General features: G+C 38.3%; 1 protein-coding gene across 5 annotated transcripts in view; it reads right to left on the minus strand.

The window, feature by feature from the left end:
* Nucleotides 1-1,075: 1,075 nt before the first annotated feature.
* Catsperb (catsper channel auxiliary subunit beta) overlaps nt 1,076-20,248 on the minus strand; it is a 179,488-nt gene continuing 160,315 nt past the window's right edge. For 2 of the 5 annotated variants that reach the window (XM_087195485.1, XM_087195486.1), the window contains 5 exons: nt 19,688-19,798; nt 13,056-13,191; nt 11,106-11,206; nt 10,099-10,173; nt 1,076-9,812 (listed from right to left, as the gene is read on the minus strand). In XM_087195485.1, the coding sequence (XP_087051611.1) occupies nt 9,624-9,812; nt 10,099-10,173; nt 11,106-11,206; nt 13,056-13,191; nt 19,688-19,798 (612 nt within the window). In that variant the 3' untranslated portion in view covers nt 1,076-9,623. The remainder of the gene's footprint in view (nt 9,813-10,098; nt 10,174-11,105; nt 11,207-13,055; nt 13,192-19,687; nt 19,799-20,248) is intronic. The other 3 variants (XM_087195483.1, XR_015445101.1, XM_087195484.1) reach the window with 3 other exon arrangements.

Raw genomic sequence — 20,248 nt, forward strand, 5'->3', positions numbered from 1 at the left:
GGCTTGAACTCACTATGTAGTCCAGGTTGGCTTTGAACTCATGGAGATTCTCCTGCCTCAGCCTCCCCAGTACTGGGATCACAGGTATGTGCCACCACACCTGGCTACCTTACTTTCCTTATTCAGCAATAACTCATGGAAATTCATCCAAATAAACCAGTATGTCCATTCTTTTCTTTTTTTGGTACCGGGGGTCGAACTCAGGTCCTTGCGCTTGCACAGCAGGTGGCAAAACCACTGAGCTAAATCTCTGGCCCCAGTATGTCCATTCTTTATAATGGCTGCATAATATTCCAAATGTTCGTAGGAAGTGTATTGTGATTTGCTCAACTATTTTCCTGATAAATATTCACTTTTTATATTTTAATTTTTATTAGTACACGATTATAGTACATATGTTTATATTTATCGTGAGGAGTTGGTACATGTACATAACACATTTTAAATCTTTTTACATCTCCTTATCTTCCTCTCCCTCAATAAATATTCACTTAATTGTTTTAGTTTTGCTAATTCAAACAATGGTACAATAAACTTCATAGGACATATTTTCTTTTGTTTCTATAGCCTAAGTCCCCAAAATAGTTCCTGGCTATTGCCAGATTATTTCCAGGAACATCTCTCACAGATGACACGTCCATGTGCAGTATGTGAGAGTACTCCCATCACACATCTTTGTACACATAGATGTTATGTGTTTTTTTATTTGTATTGGCTGGTGAAAGGATCATTTTGTTATTTTAATTTGCATTTTCTTGACTGCCACTGCATGTAAACAGTTTGTGTATCCTGATTTAAATGTGCTTACCTGAGAACAACCTAGTTTTCCCTTGGGCTGTCTAACCTTTTTGTTGAAACATTTCAGTTTTTTTGAAAATTAGGGATTTTTTTGTTTATTTTTTTGAGACAGGGTTTCTCTATGTAGCCCAGGCTGGCCTTGAACTTGTGGTGATCCTCCTGCCTCAACCTTTTGAGTGCTAGGATTATAGGCATGTGCTGCAGTGACTGGTTGTACATTAGAGATCTTAATCATATAATTTATTCTGTGATTTTTAAAATATTTCCCCAAGTTTGTTATTATATATATAGATTTTGGTTGTGCTCTTTCCCCTCAAAATGATTTTAATTTTTATATAGAGTCATAATGCCCATGTTTTAAAAAATATTCTTAGCTTTTGGGTTTTCAGTTTTGTTTGTCCTGCCTTTAGATCATACATGTGGAATCATATTTTCTTGGAAGATGCCTCTGATTTTTAAAATTTTTAGATAAATCTTGCTATGTAGCCCAGGCTGTGCTTGAACTCACAATCCTCCTACCTCAGCCTCCCAAGTGCTGGGATTACAGATGTGTGGCACCATATCCAGCTTGATGCTTATGTAATTTTTTTTTTTTAAATTTGAGACAGGGTCTGGCTTTGTAGTTCAGGGTGGGCCTGAACTCACTATGTAGCACAAGCTGGTCTTGAACTCACAGTGATCCTTCTGCCTCAACCTCCCAAGTGCTGGGATTACAGGTGTGCATTACTATGCCCAGCTTTTTTTTTTTGGTACCGGGGATGTAACTCAGGACCTTGTGCTTGTGAGGCAGGGATGGTGCCACTGAGCTAAATCCCTGGCCCTTGGTTTTTTTTCAGACAGTCTCAATACATAGTTCAGGGTGGCCTTGAACTCACTATGTAGCCCAGGTTGGCCTCAAACTCATGGTGATCCTCTGGCTTTGGCTTCCCAAGCGCTGGGATTATAGGTGTGGACCACCACACCTGGCTCAGTTTTCTTCCAGAGGACAAGCCAGCTGTAAATAATCCATTCTTTTACACCTATTTGAAAAAAAATGCCTTTGTCAACATGAAGTCTAGTATATTTATTTATTTGATTTTTGAAATATGGTCTTGCTATGTAGGTTGGACTTGAATTAACTATGTAGTCAGACTGGCCTCAAATGTGTAATGCTGCCTCAGCGTCCTGATGCAGGTCTAGTATATTAGGGCTAAATACATTCCACTGATCATTTTTTTTTTTAAACTGGGGCTCAAACTCAGGACCTTGCGCTTTCGAGGCAGGCTTGGCACCACTGAGCTAAATCCCTAGATCCACTGATATGTTTTTTATATTGTGTTCACTTGATTACAATGGCTTTCTTTCTTTCCCTTCCTTCCTTCCTCCCTCTCTCTTTCTTCCTTTCCTTCTTATGTCTGAGGGAGAGCCTCACGACATTGACCACACTGGCCTCAAACTCCTGGGCTCAAGTGATTCTCTTGTCTCAGCTGCAGGCATTTGGAGTAGCTAGGACTAGAAGTGTGTGCCACCATGCCCAGCATAAGACATTTATTCTTCAACATAAAGGTGATTTTCCCAGCACCAAAAATCAAAGTTCACAACAAAACAGGGCCTTTAGTATTTTTTTTTGATACCGGGGATCAAACTCGGGTCCTTGTGCTTGCACAGCAGGCAGCAAAACCACTGAGCTAAATCCCCCACCCAAAACAATTCAAGCCCTAAACCCTTTTCATTAGAATTGCGTCAGATACAGTTCTTGCATTGAAGAATTGATGTTTTTATGATAGAATATGTTATGTCTTTCCTTTATGGCTCTCAAAAAGATCTTTTAGTTTCTTTTATATATAGGTCCTAGTCTTTTTTTATTGTTGTTGTGGTGGTGTTGGAAATCAAACTAAGCACTTTGGACATGCTAAGCAAGTGCTGTACCACTGAGCTACATTCTGGGCCCTTGTTCTTAGACTTGTTGAATTGATTTCCAAGAACAGTTAAATGCTGCGTAATGATGTTTCAGTCCCGTATGATTACCATAGAGCTGGATGAGTAAAAAAGATAAAAGAATTAAAAAGTTTATAAAGAAAAAAGTTGCAGTAAGCTAAGTTTATTATTGAAGAAAGAAAATACATTTAGTGGAGCCTAAAGGAACAGAATTTACAGAGTCTGTGGTAGTGCACAGTAATGCCCTTGGCCTAGGCACTCACTCACTGAGTCACCCAGAGCAACTTCTAGCCCTGAAACGCCTTCATAGTAGCTACACAGGTGTACCATTTTTTAAAATCTTGTCCTTATTTGTACTGTAGTTTTTCTACATTTAGATATGGTCAGATAAACATTTACCTTTGAGTTACAGTGACCTACTGTAGTCATCACAGTAACATGTTGTACAGGGTTAAAGCTGAGGAGCAACAGGCTACCCCACATGGATGTAGCCCTGGTGTGTAGCAGGCTGTTGAATCTAAATTGGCCTAAGTACACTCCATGATGTTTGCACAATCATCTAATGGGATGCTTCTCAAAACAAATCCCCATCGTTAAGCAATATATGACTTTATTTGATAGATTTTGTTGCTACTATGAGAACATTTTCCATTCCTTTTTCCAGGAAATTATTATTCAAATAAGAGTAATGATATATGTGCTTTTAATTTATAAGCTACCTCATAAAGTTTATTAATCTTTTTTATTTTTTTTTTGCGGTGCTAGGGACTGAACCCAGGGGCACTCTACCACTGAGCCAGTCTCCCTCCCCACATACCTTCTTAAAATTTTGAGACAATGTCTTGCTGAGATGCCCAGGCTAGCCTCAAACCTGGGATCCTCTTGCCTTAGGCTTCCAAGTAGCTGGGACTACAGGTGTCCACCACCATTCCTAGACTTGAATATATTCTAATATATTTTTCTTGTTAGAATATTTTTGGGCTCTCTGGATATAAAATAATATCAACGAGAAAGAGATGCTTTTTATCTTTTTGCTTTTCCTGTGTTATAACAATTAACTTGTTTCCTTGTCCTTGTTATAATTTCTGAAACAATATTAAGTATTATAATAGAAGCATGTGGTCCTTCCTGGTTCTTGATGGATTTGATTATTAAGGAAATATTATTTGCCAAGAATCAGGTGCTGGAATTACAGGCATGTGCCATCTCATTTACTTTTTATAGGCTGGTTTTCATGTATTTGAAATATGTGTTAGTCAGTTTTCCATCACTATAATGAAATTTTTTTTTTTGGTACTGGGGATCGAACTCAGATCCTTGCACTTGCGAGGCAGGCAGTGGAACCACTAAGCTAAATCCCCAGCCCACTATAATGAAATATTGGATGTAGCTGACTCAGAAAAGGTTGTTTTGGCTCATGGTTTTAGCTGTTTCAGTCCATGATTGGTGGACCCCTTGCTTTTAGGCCTCTGGTGGGGGCACTGGATGGCAATGGTAGCGTCTTAGTTACTTTCTCATTGCTAGCTTAACATCCACAAGTTAAAGGAGGAAAGGTTTATTTTAGCTCACAGTTTGTAATGTTTTCAGTCAATAGTTGGCTGGTTCCAAGACAGGGTGGCATAGCAGAGGAGAAATAGTCCATGGCAGGACAGGGAGAACAAAAGCAGCAGCAGTGAGCCTTCCTTTCCTTTTTTATTAAATTTAGGCAACAAGCCTATTGGTTGGTGCCAGTTATATCCAGAGTGAGGGATCTGTCCTCTGTAAATCCATTCAGCCACACCCAGAACCATGCTAATCCAATCAGTGGACTGATCCAGTTGCCACACACCCACCATCCAGCCACTCCCAAAAGCCCACCTGGGAGTGCATGAGGCTTTGGGGGACATTTTAAAATTTCTTCAGGTGTTCTTTGTCATGGATGTATCTTATTTCTCCATCAATTTTGAAAGATAATTTTTTGGGGTACATCAATCTGGGTTAGGGGTTGTTTTCTTTTGGGGCTTGAAATACCTCACTCCAAGCTCTCCTTGATTTAAGGGTTTGCATTGAGAAGTCTGCTGTGATTCTGATGTGCTTTCCTTTGTAGGTGATTTGTTTCTTTTCTCTAACAGCCTGTAGGATTTTGTTCTTCTGTTGGGTTTCTGGAATCTTGACTATTACATGCCTTGGGGAAGATTTTTTTTTGATCATGGCTAATTTGAGTCCTATATGTTTCACTTATCTGTATGTAAAATTCTTTTTCCATGCTTGGGAAGTTTTCTTTTTTTTTTTAGTACCAGGGATTGAACTCAGGGCCTCAAGCTTACCAGGCAGGTGCTGTGCCGCTGAGCTACATCCCCCTCTACTTGGGAAGTTTTCTGCCATTACTTCTGTGAGCAGGTTTTTCACATTGCTTGCACTAACTCCTGCTTTTTCATCAACTCTGATCAATCTTACGTTATTATTTGCATCATCTAGCATCTGTTGGATTGATTTTTCATGGTTCTTTGCTATTTTAAAGAAATCTTTTTTCTCATGTTTGCTAACTGCAAACTTGTCTTCTAGATCTGATATTCTGTCCTCACATAGGTTCTTTTTGCTGTGTATACTTTCAAAAGAATTTTTAAACTCCTGGATATCTGTTTGAGTCTGTTTCTTGGATTCCATTTCTTTATGCTGGGCATTCATGGTTTCCATCATTTTCCTAAGCTCCTTTATTTTAAATATTTGTATCTACTCTAGATTCACTATGTTCTTCATTATGGTCATCATCTCTTTAGTTATCTGAGAAATTATTTCTATTTTGAATTTTTCTAGAGTCTCATTCATATGCTTTGTTACTTCCACTGTTACCATTTCAGAGAGCACAGGTGGGTGGCTTTTAAATTGTTTCACCTCATTGCCCTCTGGGCTTGCCTTTGGTGAGCTGGAAGTTTGGGGTTACATCTTGCTGCCATGTCTTCTCATTTTTAATTTCTTTTAGTTTAGCTTCTGCATAGATGCTTGTAAATTGCTTATGGTAAATAGCTTTATTGTTAGTATCGAGAACCTTAAGTACTGACTATTTTTCAGAGATATCTTCTAGGTGTAGCTGACTTTTGGCTTTTGAGTCTGTTGCAAGAGCCTACCCCCTTTTTTTTTCTTTTTCTTTTTGGTACTGGGTATCAAACTCGGGTCCTTGCACTTGTGGGGCAGGCAGTGGAGCCACTGAGCTAAATCCCCAGCCCCAGGAGAGCCTACCTCTTAAATTTATTGAGAATGATAAGTTGCTGCCTATTTGACCTAGCCCATTGTTCTTTGGTATGGCCTATAGTATTGTTTATGACCCTCAGACAATCTCAGTCTTGGTATACAAGGAAGAATAACTGATTGGAGCAATTATGTCACCTTGGCTAAAGTAGTATAATTAGTAATAACAATAGCATTGAACACAGCCTAGAAATAACAAACTGTGGTAACTATTAATTTGCCAACTTTAACCATATGGACAAGATTTGTAGCTATATAACAAAATCTAAAACAAACCAGAAAATTGTATACAGTAAATATCTCTTCAATATGGTAATTTTACCCTCAGGAGAAAGAATTTAAAAGGCATTAGGGGAAAAAATAGAGAAATAGAAGAGAAAGTAATTAGAAGAAAGGCTGAAGGACAAAGGGAGATTATGCAAGCTTTGGAAATCTGGTGAAGAAAACAGCAGGGAAAGAAATAAGGAAAAAACAGAAACAAGAACAGAATAAAACATCAACAACAAAAAACTAGAAACGATGTTCACACTCATATAAAAATAAGAGGGGCCGAGGATTTAGCTCAGTGTTTCCAGCGCCTACCTTGCAAGCACAAGGTCCCGAGTTTGATCCCCGGTACCAAAAAAAAAAAATTTCTCTCATATAAAAATAAGAACAAATAATTACGAAAAAGAAAAAAGTAAAGAAAGAAGGGGAAAAGAATGTTCACTTCAATGTCTGCTGTCATTGATAGACAAAAGGGGCAGACAGAGCCCAGATCCCTGTTGGTAGATCACACCACATTTGCATAGAATTATATAGCAGGGTAGTGGATAATCTCAGCAAGCCTGTACTTTCGGCTCCACTGAAGTTCAGCCTGCTTCTGATTTCTGGCTGTGATGCTGGGACCTGAGTTGTTCACCTCACAACACTCCAGGTGCCTCCTGCCAGCCTGAACTTGGCTCTTGGGCCCAGGATGTCTCCCATGGCTGTACCTCATCCTGACCCTGGGAGCCCCAAGTTGGAGCCAACCCACTGCTGGTCTGAGTCTTGAGTTCAGTTGGCCCCTTTACAAAATGGTGACTGGCTAATCCCCCCTCATGGGGACACCTGAACCAGTCTAGAATGACTCACCATCCTCTGCAGTCCACAGTATCCACTGCTCTGTTCCACTGGTGCACTACTCTGTAGAGGTCTTTGGAGTCACCAGTAGTCACCATGCCTCTGCTGGTTTGAACTGCCCCTCCTACACTGTGAGCCAGGACTCAAGGAGAAAGCGGTGCTGCTTGCTACCTCCCTCTTCCGCACTGAGGTCCCTTTGCCCTCCCTGTTGGCTCCAATTCTTGCCTCAGATCCTTGCTGGGTCCTGGGAACCCATTTTCCTCTTTTCTTCTCTTCTCCATGTTGCTGGACTCTGAATCTCAGAGAGGCTCATTTGCCACTGCTCACCACTCTGCCATCTTCCCAGAAGTCCTGGCTGACATTTTAGATATAAAACATAATAGGCAGGGAGTGTACGGTAGACCAAATGACTCAATTTATGGCAGGAAGCAAAGAGAGAGGAAGGGACCAAAGTTCCACAATCTCTTTCAAGGGCATGGCCTTAATGACGTAGGACCTCTCACTAGGAACCATCTCTCAAAGGTTCCATCACCTCCCAATAGTGCCACTCTGGGCATCAAGCTTTTAAAAACATGGGCATTTGTGTGTGTGTTCATGTTGGGGGGTATTCAAGATCCAAATCATGGAACTATGCTTTTATCTTCTTACTGAAGTGTGTGTTCAAATCATTTGCTATTTTAAAAATTGGATCATGTATTATATCATAAGAATTGACTTTTGAGAGTTTAAAAAATATATTCTGGATATAAACTCTTTCTTTTTTATTTTTGGTACTGGGGATTGAACTCAGGACCTTGTGCTTGCGAGGCAGGCACTAGAACCATTGAGCTAAATCCCCGGCCCCTGGATATAAGCTCTTTATCAGATATGTGCTTTGCAAAGAACATGTCAGTATGTACTAGAAGAAGCCAAAATAGTAGTAACAGATAGTGACAGAATTAGGTTCTGAGAGAATTTAAACATGGGAAATAGAACATAAAATTAGACAAGAGGAAATTAGATAAACTTATTGACTAGGGTCCTGAGGAGACCCCAAGAGATAGTATATATCCATACTAGGATGGGTCTACAAAACATAATGTAGAAAAATTCATTGCCCAAAGTGAGTAAGATTGCTAGCAAAGAGGATGATAAAACTCCGAAACAAGGCAAGATGGCACCACTTAACTATCTGATGACAGTGGCACAATTAGTATAATGAGCAGTAAGGAGTGCAGAGAAGGGTAGGGAACAATGGGTTTTGGAGCCTGCCTCCCACCCCATCTTCGCCTAAGTACTGAGTGTTTGTTTTTTTTCTTTTGGCAGTACTGGGGATTGAACCTGAGCTATATTTCCAGCCTATTTTATTTTTATTTTTTATTTTGAGACAAGTCTGGCTAGGTTGTAAAGTTGCTCAGGCCAGGCTTGATTTTTGATCCTCCAGGCTCACCTCCCTGGGTGTTGGGATTACAGGTGCACACCACCATGCCTGGCAAATAGGCTTCTTGAGTCTCTTAGCTCCTCCTTTGACTGGAGAATGGAAAACCATTGGGTTTCCAGCTCCTGATCTCTGTGTTTTGGGTATGTGTTTGATTTTGATTTTGACTGCTGGTTTGAATGCTCTTTTGGTTCTATTTTTTTGCTGGCTTTGTTTTAATCATTGTCTTGTGCAAAACTTTCAACCCTTTTTTCAATTCCTTTCAGAAACCTCCACCAGTTATATGGTTTGTAACTATGGGAACAACTCAGTTAATCACTCCCCCAAACAACAGACTTTTACTAAAGACAGCTTAGAATTCCTCTTTGGGAGATTTCCCTTTGGCCCCTTTTGGGTATTTGAGATTTCCTTAAACTTTGCCCAGTGAGGAGGTGCCTTGAATCTTGGGGCCTAAGATCTCTTCACACTAGTGATCAGCTTACAGTACTTTGCTTGGTAAGAGGGAGCTATAAAATAAGAAAATAACCCTGTGGTTCTTGAATGTATTAGTCGTCTTCTGGCTACCCAGAAACAGGTAGGCTGAGAGCACACGGAGATAGGTCTTTTGGAATTCTTCATGCTGCATGTGTTTGCAAGCCAGTACCACATGTAGCCATAGTATTCCTCCAACATCTTGTGATGGGGTCACATTTCCCTCTGTTTAGGTATGTCAGTCTGGTTTTGAAGTTTTCTTAAGACACCTAAATGGGTTCTTTAATTCCCACAAGGCTCTGTAAGCACATCATCTTTCCTGGAGTAACTGTGCCCTCTTCATACTCTCCTCTGGACATAGCAAGGCTCAGGGTATGACCCCACAGAATGGGGCTCCAGCCAGTAAGAGACAAAAATATATAAAACCCATTTCATGCAGAGATGGTCATCATTTTGTTTTCCAAAAAACCTTAAGGAAAATCTTTTACAGAAATAAATTTTCTATGTGTTCAAAATGGAATGGTAAGAACAATGACAAAAATTTGAATCATATTGGTAATGCTTTAGTAACTTATCTAGTTTATATATTCAACATTTAAATAATTGTTTTATGATTTATTTAATAAAATTAGAACATAAAAGAGAATTTTGGATTATCATTTGCTATCTAGACTTTCATCTGTAAGCCAGTTTAAGTGACAGGGTTATTTGACACAGCTGATTTTTTTCTTCTAATCCATCTTTGGAATGCCCTCCATGGGTGGATGTTATGCAGTTGAAGCATAAATGCTGCAAAAATCAATCCCCCTAGCACAAAGGCTGCTGCAACAGCAATAAGTGTATGTCCTGGAAATGGCAATGGTACTTCATCAACATAAATCTGCAATAGAAAAAGCAAAGTCTTTAAGCTTTCTGAAACTAGTAATGCAAACACATGGGACATTATATGATTCCCACAACTAATCACCTAATTCTGGTGAGAGTTATACAGAGATTCAGTATCTATCAGGCATCCACACTACCATTCTCCAGAATATCTTTTCACTGAGCCTTACCCATAACATGAATTTTGCTCAGTTTCTCTCTTTGGTGCCTTCTGGATTGGCACTTGTGTTGTTTCCTCATTCATCACCCCATTTGATACCTTATGCATTCACTGAAATTACCTGAAATTCTTCAACTAAGTTACAAAAAGTGACCCCTGGGATGATGGACACTCTGAAGTGAAAAAGCTCAGAGCCCTGTGGGAAAAAAACATACCTGTCAATAGCAGCATCAACATGCATATTTCCTGCAAGTGAAAATACACTGAGGCCACTTTCCCTATGAATGCTGCATAGAAATATTCCTATCCTCTTCCTAAGGCTCTTGGACATATGTATCATGTATCAAAAAGAGAGACTGAAGAAAAGGAATTCAATAATAGTTTTTTTTTTAAATAAAGAAGAAACAAAGGGCTGGTGATAAGCAAAGGGCTGAAGGAAAAGTTCAGCCTGAAGAAAAGTGGTCAAAAGCCAGGGATTTAGCGCAGTGGTTCTGCCGCTTGCCTCGCAAGTGCAAGGACCCAAGTTCGATCCCCAGTACCAAAAAAAAAGAAGAAACAAAAACATAAAACCTCACTTGGCCTTGATGAGTATTTTGGGCTAACCCTCAATATTTGTATTTCTGATATACCCCCTAATTTTAATGGTTTACACAATTACCTGGATTATAATCACTTCAAGTGTTTTTGTGGACAGCTGGTACTAGAAGACATAACCCATATATATCTCCATGAAGAATACTGAGCCCATTTATTTCCCCTAAGTTATAGAAATACCCTTTCTGTTCCACTTTAGATAATCTCTCTTGTCTATCAGTTTAAAAAATAGTAAGTTAATGTTAAATTTAACTTTACATTGCTTTAGAAGTAATAATATGAAGGGAAATGGAGGAAAAGCAAACACTCTCCATATACTTTATTGTTATTTATTTGTTGGTGCTGGGATTGAACCCATTCTCATGCATGCTAAGCACACTCCACGTGGAACTACAACCACTAGCCAGCCCTCTCCATATACCTGAAAGTTGCTATTCCCCTACTCATGGATATCTATACTATAAAATTAACATCATAGTTTAGATATATATGTTTTATCTAAACCTAGCACAATAAATAGTTCTACCAACTTACCTTTATACTTAAATTGAGACCTGAGGGATTATACACTGAAGTATGAAGAATTGGTTCTAAGTAATTTTTAATTTTTTTCATATTTTCTGGTATAGTGTGTTCTAAAAAGACAAAATATATTTGAAGCACACACAAATCATGTTCTCATTCTGCATAAAGTTTGTGACATACATTAAGGTACAGTGAAAGATTCTACTCTAGAACATGACTAAGTTATCTCATGCTTTTAGTTCTACTTGGCTTTGTAGAAGATATCTTTAGGGGAAATAAAGCCCAATATCTCACATTGGCTTCAATGACATCCTTGGGATGGACAAGGCTTTTGACCACTTTTCTTTTTTTTTTTTTTGGTACCAGGGATCAAACTCGGGTCCTTGTGCTTGCAAGGCAGGCGGCGGAACCACTGAGCTCAATCCCTGGCTCTTGACCACTTTTCTTCAGGCTGAACTTTTCCTTCAGCCCTTTGCTTATCACCAGTTCTCACGTGAACAATCTTTGTGTTTTTGGCAATGAGATCATCTCACAACCTCCTTGGTGATGAGTAAAGGATTTTTAACAAGGTAGAAGTAAAGTTTCACATTAGGGTCACTTAAGTCTTTTTTCAAAAGAAGTGATTCATGATCCTTGCCTTTTTTTGACATTTTTTCTAGGTAGTACAGGAGTTAGAAATTCAAAATTCCAGTGGTATAACTGTATTTGGGATCCAAAGGTAAAACATAAGTTTTGCTTATAGCCTTAGCCAATATCCATAGTGTAAATATTCTCACCATGGCTAATTTCAGACTATCAATGGCTTACCACCAGTTTGAAAGATGTTTAAATATTTAACAATTAGTACTGGAAATCTAGTAAGAGCAAGCCTCCAACATACAACAGAAAATTATCAGGATATTAATTAAAGCAATATATTTAGTAGTTTTACTTTACAGAATTTTTAATTTTCTAAAGTAAATAAATAAATATGGGCAGAATAAGAGTCACTGAATTCCAAATGTCTGTATATTTAGTCATATATTAATGATTGATAAAATTTCTATTTCTATTTCTCTCTAGTTTTCTCTCCTCAAAATATTCACACGTACAAAAAATATGCAATACAAAGTTGTATATTCAAGATAAAATTGAATAAAGGTAAATTTCCTTTTTCTTATTTAAATATATTTCTGCATCTTTTCAATTATTTTACCATAAAAACTCTAAGAATTTTTTATTCATATAATTAGAAATAGAATCCTAAAATAAAATTTAAAAAATTAGAAGTCAGATCCTATAGATTACCTGGCAACATCTTTATAACCTCCTGTGCCACACTGAATAAATGAGAAGCTGGGCCTGGTGGTGCATACCTGGAATCCCAGCTACATGGAAGGCTGAGGAGGAGGATCATAAGTTCAAGGGTAGTTTAGGCAATTTATCTCTCTCTTTTCCTCTCTCTCTCCCTCTCTCTCTTCTTCTTTTTTCTTTTTCTTTTTTGGTACTGGGCATTGAACTCAGGACCTTGCACTTGCAAGGCAGGCATAGTGCCACTGAGCTAAATCCCCAGCCCCACCCCCTCTTCTGAGCTAAATCCCCAGAACTTGTCTCAAAATCAACATATAAAATGTCTGGAAATGTAGCTCAAAGGACACTGCAACAAAGTGAGACCCCCAGGCCTACATCTAGCACAAATTCAATCAATTATTAGTAATCTACAAAATGACTTTCATATTTTTTGCAGTTCAAGTTCTTAAAATATTTTTAAGCTATAGAATCCAGGTCACTGGCAATGATGAGGACTTAAATGGGAGACAACAGAAGTAAACAGCCATGTGGCAATGGATTGGAACCCTTTTCCAAACAACTCCTGCTATCTCTTGTGTAAACAGGCCATGTAAACCACTGATCTTTGTAAATAAGTGCTAATAATATTACTTGTAAGATAAAATAATTATAAAAGACAGCAAACCCTACTTAGTTGCCAGTTTTTCCTCCTATTCACTTCAGTCACAGTAACAAAATACGGAGATTTCACTGGAACAAATTTATTGTCACTGAAAATTTCCAAGGAAATTGGATATTGTGTAACTGGAAACTTAAAACGAGGAACCTAAAATACAAATTCCAAGAGTGATTATCAATTTGGAAAATTCAATGGTAATGTCACTTCCTGGTCAATAATGAATAGACATATTCCCAATAGTTTGCCTATTCTAAATGAAACATGTTTTTTAGGCTTTCTGCCTTTGAGTCATGAAAAAGTCTGCTTACAGCAAAATCCATGGGAATCTCAAGGCATCCACACTGTGGTAATGAAATTCTTGGCTTTTGATTGGCCATTCCACTGGCACTTACCCTCATGTCATTTAAACTTTTTTTCACCCTAAACCATATACCATGAGGCCCTGCATGAATTATGTCTCACTCATGTCCCTTACTATACACTCCCTGCCAGCCACTATCTTTCAGGCTCAGTCGGTAACTCACACTCTGAATTCAATATTCAAATTCAGCTTTAATACCTTTTTTTGTTTTTGTTTTATTACTTTTTTGCTACAGAGTCTCTCAGGCTGTTCAGGCTGGATTTGATCTTACTATGTAGCCCAGGCTGGCCTTGAACTCTTTGTGATCCTTCGGCCTCAACCTCTCAAAGGCTGGGATTACAGGCATGCACCACCACACTTGGCTTCAGTGCCTATTAACAGTTAAATCTTTAGCAAGTTGTCTAGTTTCTCTGTAACTCAAATGAAGTGGAATAAATCATGGAGAATGCTTAAAGGAGTATTGAGCAGATACTGTGATAACAAAGAAATACTATTTTATTTTATGTTTTTTTGGTACCAGGGATTGAACTCAGGACCTTGCACTTGTGAGGCAGGTGGCAGAACCACTGAGCTAAATCCCTGGCCCTGAAATACTATTTTAATTCAGCAAGGGTTTCACTACAACTCTTCATTCAGTTAAGGTTTCACTAAAAACCCTAATCTTTTTTCTTTCTCTTTCTTTCTTCCTTTCTCTGTCTCTCTCTCTTTCTTTTGTTTTTTTGAGACAAGGTTTCACTATGTGATTCAGGCTAGGCTTGAACTCACTGTGTAGCCCAGGCTGGCCCTGAACTCACAGCGATACTTCTGTCTCAGCCTCTCAAGTGCTGGGATTACAGGTTTGCACCAGAGTATCTGGCTATGTGTGTATCTTTATTTCTTTTGGTACCAGGGATGGAACTCGGGTCCTTGTGCTTGCACAGCAGAATGTGTGTATCTTTATAAGGATCCTGTGAAATGCACAATGCAGTGCAGGTATTTTCATTATATTTTACAGGTGAGTTTAGTAAATTCATCTAGGTCCATTTAAATCCAGATCTCTTGAGAAGAAGGGGCCTCCTGGCCACCATTCCACCACTCCCAGCACAGAGGAAGGGGCCTCCCAGCTGCTGTTCCACTGCTCCCAGTGCAGAGGAAGGGGCCTCCCAGCCACCATTCCACCACTCCTAGTGCAGAGGAGGTGAGCCGCAGGGGCGCCAACAGCACCTCCCCCCATCAAAATGAGAAGACACATAAATAAGTCTCAAAACCAGACTTCCAGATCACCTACAGCAACCTCAAAGGGAAATGAGAAGGAACACTCTAATACTCAACCACCTGGACTCCCTGAACTGGCAACAAAAGAGGATCTGGAAAAAATGAAATCAGAAATAATTTCTCAGATAACAGCAGAGATTGTGCTCATAGTGCAAGACATGATTGATAAATCTAGAAAGGAGCTGAGGAACATGATGGAATCTCAACATAGGAAACAAATGGAATCCATAAAACAGATGCAAACAGATTTCCAGGAGATTAAAAACTCCACTGAAACAGCAGAATGAGCCAGTGTGAGAAGAGAATTTCAGATATAGAAGATAAGATTGCAATTGTGACCAGGAAAAGAAAAATTGCTTCAAAATTGTAAGGGACCAAGAGAAATCAATCCAGCAGCTGCTAGATGATGCAAAGAAGAATAACATAAGACTGATTGGAGTCAACGAAGAAACAGGAGAGAGTGCAGATGACATAAAAAAACTGTTCACAGAAGTAATGGCAGAAAACTTCCCAAGCAGGGGAAAAGAACTTGACATACAGATAAGTGAGGCATATCGGACTCCAACTAGCCTTGATAAAAAAAAATCTACACATAGACATATAATAGTTAAGATTCCAGAAACCCAACAGAAGAACAAAGTTCTACAAGCAGTTCGAGAAAAGAAACAAATCATGTACAAAGGAAAGCAGTCCAGATTGATGTACCCTGCAAAACTATCTTTCAAAATTGATGGTGAAATAAGATACTTTCATGACAAAGAGCACCTTAGCAACTTCATGAATACCAAACCAGCACTCCAAAAAATTTTAGACAAAATCCTAGGAAAAGACAACGAGGATCACAACCCCAGGAAGCCCAGCAGAATGAATCCACTGGGCATGACAAGAAATTAAAAGCAAAGGGGGAGTCAAACAAAAAGAAAAAGTCATGACAATGATAAATCAATATGTATGAGTTATAACCATCAATGTTAATGGTCTCAACTCACCAATCAAAAGAAGTAGACCAGGGGCCAGGGATTTAGCTCAGTGATTCCACCACCTGCCTCGCAAGTGCAAGGACAAGTTCAATCCCTGGTACCACAAAAACAAAAGAACAAAAAACCCCAAAAGAAATAGACTGGCAAAATGGGTCAAGAAGCAAAATCCAACAATATGCTGCATTCAAGAAACACACTTAATTCAAAAAGAAACTCATAGACTAAAAGTTAAAGGGTGGAAAAAATACTCCATGTGACCAGAACCCCCCAAAAAGCAAGAGTAGCTATTCTCTTTGCAGATCAAGTGGATTTCAAAACAACACCGACTAAGAGAGACAAAGAAGGACACTATATCCTTGTAAAGGGAACAGTCCAACAGGAAGAGATGACAATCATAAATATATATGCATCAAACGCTAGTATGTCCAACTATATAAAACAAATATTAACAGACATGAAAAGTCATATATGCACTAATACAATAATAGTGGGGGACCTCAATACCCCACTGTCACAAATAGATAGATCAACTAGACAAAAAATAAGTAATGAAATACTAGAACTCAATCAAACTCTTGAAAAAATGAACTTAACAGATGTTTACAGAGTGTTCCACCCCACAAAATCAGAATACACATTCTTTTCAGCTGCACATGAGTCGTTCTACAAAATAGACCACATACTCTCTCATAGAACATGTTTAAGTAAGTGCAAAGGAATTGTATATTCTTTGTATATTATCAGACCATAGTGCGATGAAATTGGAGATCAATGGCAAAAGAAATGGCAAGAATTTCATAAACACATGGAAATTGAACAGCACACTTCTGAATAATCAATGGGTCACAGAGGAAATTAAAGAAGAAATCAGACAGTTCCTTCAGTTAAATGACAATGACAATAAAACATATCAGAATCTATGGGACACAATGAAAGCAGTCTTATGAGGGAAATTCATAGCAGTGAATACTCATATTAGGAAAACAGAGTGCACCCAATTAAACAACTTGATACTATACCTCAAGCTTCTTGAAAAAGAAGAGCAGGACAAACCCAAAGCTCATACAAGGGAGAAAATTATAAAGATCAGAGCAGAAATTAATTCAATGGAGACTAAGAGAACAATACAAAAAAATCAATGAAGCCAAGAGTTGGTTCTTTGAAAGAATAAACAAAATTGACCCTTAGCCAACCTTATCAGAAAAAGGAAAGAAAAGGCCCAAATCCATGCAATTAGGAATGAAAAGGATGAAATTACAAAGGGTCCAGCAGAAATCCAGAAGATCATCAATACCTATTTTGAGAAACTATACACCAATAAGATGGAAAACACAGAAGAAATGGGCAGATTCCTAGGTAAGTATGAATTACCAAAGTTGAACAAAGAAGACCTAAAAATCCTAAACAAGCCAATATCAATCAATGAAATTGAAAACGTAATTAAAAACTTGCCAACTAAGAAAAGCCTGGGTCCTGATGGCTTCACTCCTGAATTCTACAAGACATTTAGAGAACAACTATTGCCACTAAACTTTAAACTCTTCAATGAAATTGAAAGGGAAGCAGTACTCCCAAATTCATTCCTGGGAGCAAGCATCACCTTGATCCCTAAAGCAGAGAAAGACCCAACCGAAAAAGAGAACTATAGGCCAATCTCACTAATGAACATAGATGCAAAAATCCTTAATAAGATACTGGCAAATAGAATGTAGAAGATCATAAAAAAGATCATACAACCTGACCAAGTGGGATTCATCCCAGGGTTTCAGGGATGGTTCAACATACGCAAATCAATCAATGTAATACACTATATAAATGGAGCCAAGGACAAAAACCAGATGATCATCTCAGATGCAGAAAAAGCATTTGACAAAGTCCAAGACGCATTTATGATAAAAACCCTACAAATAATTGGAATAGATGGTCTCTACCTCAATCTGATAAAAGCCATCTATGAAAAACCAACAGCCAATATCATACTAAATGGTCAAAACCTGAAATCCTTCACACTAAAATCAGGAACAAGACAAGGATGTCCACTATCATCACTCCTGTTCAATTTAGTCTTGGAAACATTAGCCACAGCAATTAGACAAGAGAAAGAAATAAAAGGAAGAAAGATAGGTAATGAAGAAGTCAAATTGTCATTATTTGTAGGTGACATGATACTCTATGTAGAAGACCCCAAGAACTCCACCAAAAGTTTTCTAGATTTAATAACCAAATTCAGTAAAGTAGCTGGATACAGGGTCAGCACACAAAAATCAATAGCTTTCCTCTACACAAACAACAGACTCACTGAGAGAGAAATAGGGCAAACAATTCCTTTCACAATAGGATCCAAGAAACTGAAATACCTAGGAATCAACCTAACAAAAGAAATCAGAGACCTTGTCTCTGAAAACTATAGCACTCTGAAAAGAGAGATTGAAGACAATATCAGAAAATGGAAAGGCATCCCTTGCTCCTGGGTAGGAAGAATCAACATAGTGAAAATGGCCATACTTCCAAAACTGCTATATAGATTCAAGGGAATCCCAATTGAAATTCCAGCAGCATACTTCATGGACCTTGAGAAAACAATCCAAAAATTCTTTTGGAACAAGAATAGATCTAGAATAGCAAAAGCAATTCTAGGGAACAGAGACATGGCAGGGGGTATCACAACCTCCAACTTGAAACTATACTATAAAGCTACCGTGATAAAAACAGCATGGTACTGGCAAAAAAACAGATCTGAGTACCAATGGAACAGATTAGAAGATGCAAAAACAACTCCAGACACACTCAGCCATCTCATCTTCGATAAAGGAGCCAAACACCCTCACTGGAGGAAAGATAGCTGCTTTAATAAATGGTGCTGGAAAAATTGGGTTTCAACTTGTCAAAGACTAAAACTAGACCTATATCTCTCACCATGTACTAAACTAAAATTGAACTGGATTAAAGATCTAAATATTAAAATAGAAACGCTGAATCAGCTGGAACAGGGGTTAGGTAGAACTCTTGAAGCATTGGTGTGGGGAAGGATTTTATAAACAAAACCTCAGTTGCTCATGAACTAGCACAAACAATCAACAAGTGGGATCTCTTCTTATTAAAAAGCTTCTGCACAGCAAGAGAAACCACCAGCAGGGTAAAGAGACAACCCACAATGCGGGGAAAAATCTTCATCTGGTATTCCTCAGACAAAGGTCTACTATCTTGAATCTATAAAGAATTAAAAGAATCATACCACAGTGATATATGTGTACCCATGTTTGTAGCAGCACAATTTGTAATAGCTAAAACTTGGAAACAACCCAAATGCCCAACTGGAGACTGGATAAAGAAAATGTGGTTTTTAAAAATAAAACGGAGTACTACTCAGCCATAAAAAATGAGAAATTAGAGACATTTATAGCTAAATGGATGCATATTGAGGCGATACTCTTTTTTTTTTTTTGGTATCTGGGATCGAACTTGGGTCCTTGCGCTTGCGCAGCAGGCGGCAAAACCACTGAGCTAAATCCCCAGCCCTTGAGGCCATACCCTTAAGTGAAATAACTAGGACACACATATGTAACTACTGAATAGTTTCTGTAGTGCGAGAAACTGAAAGTGTAAGGAGTAAAAGGTATAATAGATAATGTGAAATAGGAAGAAAAGGGGCAAAGGGGAAGGGGAAGTGGGAGGGGTACAGGAAAGGAAAGAAGGGAATGGAAATAATATGAGAAAATGAAAAAATGGAAACAAAGTCTTTGTAAATAGGGAGGGATGGAGGGGTTGAAGGGAGGGCAGGGGAAGGGGGAAAAATAAGAACCAAGAGAGATTATGTAAAGGTGCAAATTTCCAATGATGAATGTCATTATATTGTATACCTAAAATGTACCAATAAAATAAAAATTTTAAAAAAATCCAGATCTTTTTAGCTCTGTGTTACATTTAGGCCTATGTCTCAATAGACATTATTCTCACATCTCATTTTTCATGTTTAATCAAAAGGCACATTTCCAAATTATATTAATATGAAAGTACTCTGAATTCAGATAATTAAAAAATATCTTACTTTTTCTTTGCAATCTGAGAAAGCAACAGCATGTGACAATTTCTGCTCATTTGTGCAATTACACTCTTCTCGAGTAGAAGCATTAGCACATTGTTTGTATTTACCAGCTTCCTGCAAATAGAAGTAACAGAGGTTCGCTTGCTATTTTGTGTTGCAGGATTCCTGCAAAATGAGTAAATGTTCAACACAATATTTTTCCTTGAATTAATAAAATTTCTGAAAAGTTAAAAGGGGGGAAATCCATTAATGATAAAATATCAGGGGCTGTAGTGTAGTTCAGTGGTAGAGCACTTGCCTAGAATGGACAAGGCCCGCGGTTTGATTCCTAGCATTGCAAAAAGTAATTAAAATAAAATAAAATAAAAGTACAAAATTTCTGAGTTTTAATGATCTCCTTGCATGGTAATTTTCCAGGTGACCTTAGTGCAGTTGTGTGGGACCTATAAACCCTGTGTCATTATGAACTTGGCATGTCAGGACCACCAAGCTCTCTGCCTCTCTTCAACAGTATCAAAATGAAGCTGCAAAGGAGATATCACTTGTGATCTCTTTTAGCTTTAT

The sequence above is a fragment of the Heterocephalus glaber genome, unplaced genomic scaffold, assembly GCF_053883595.1.
Source record: "Heterocephalus glaber isolate CG9 unplaced genomic scaffold, H.glaber_assembly_v1.0 deba00001608, whole genome shotgun sequence".
Taxonomy (NCBI): Eukaryota; Metazoa; Chordata; class Mammalia; order Rodentia; family Bathyergidae; genus Heterocephalus; species Heterocephalus glaber.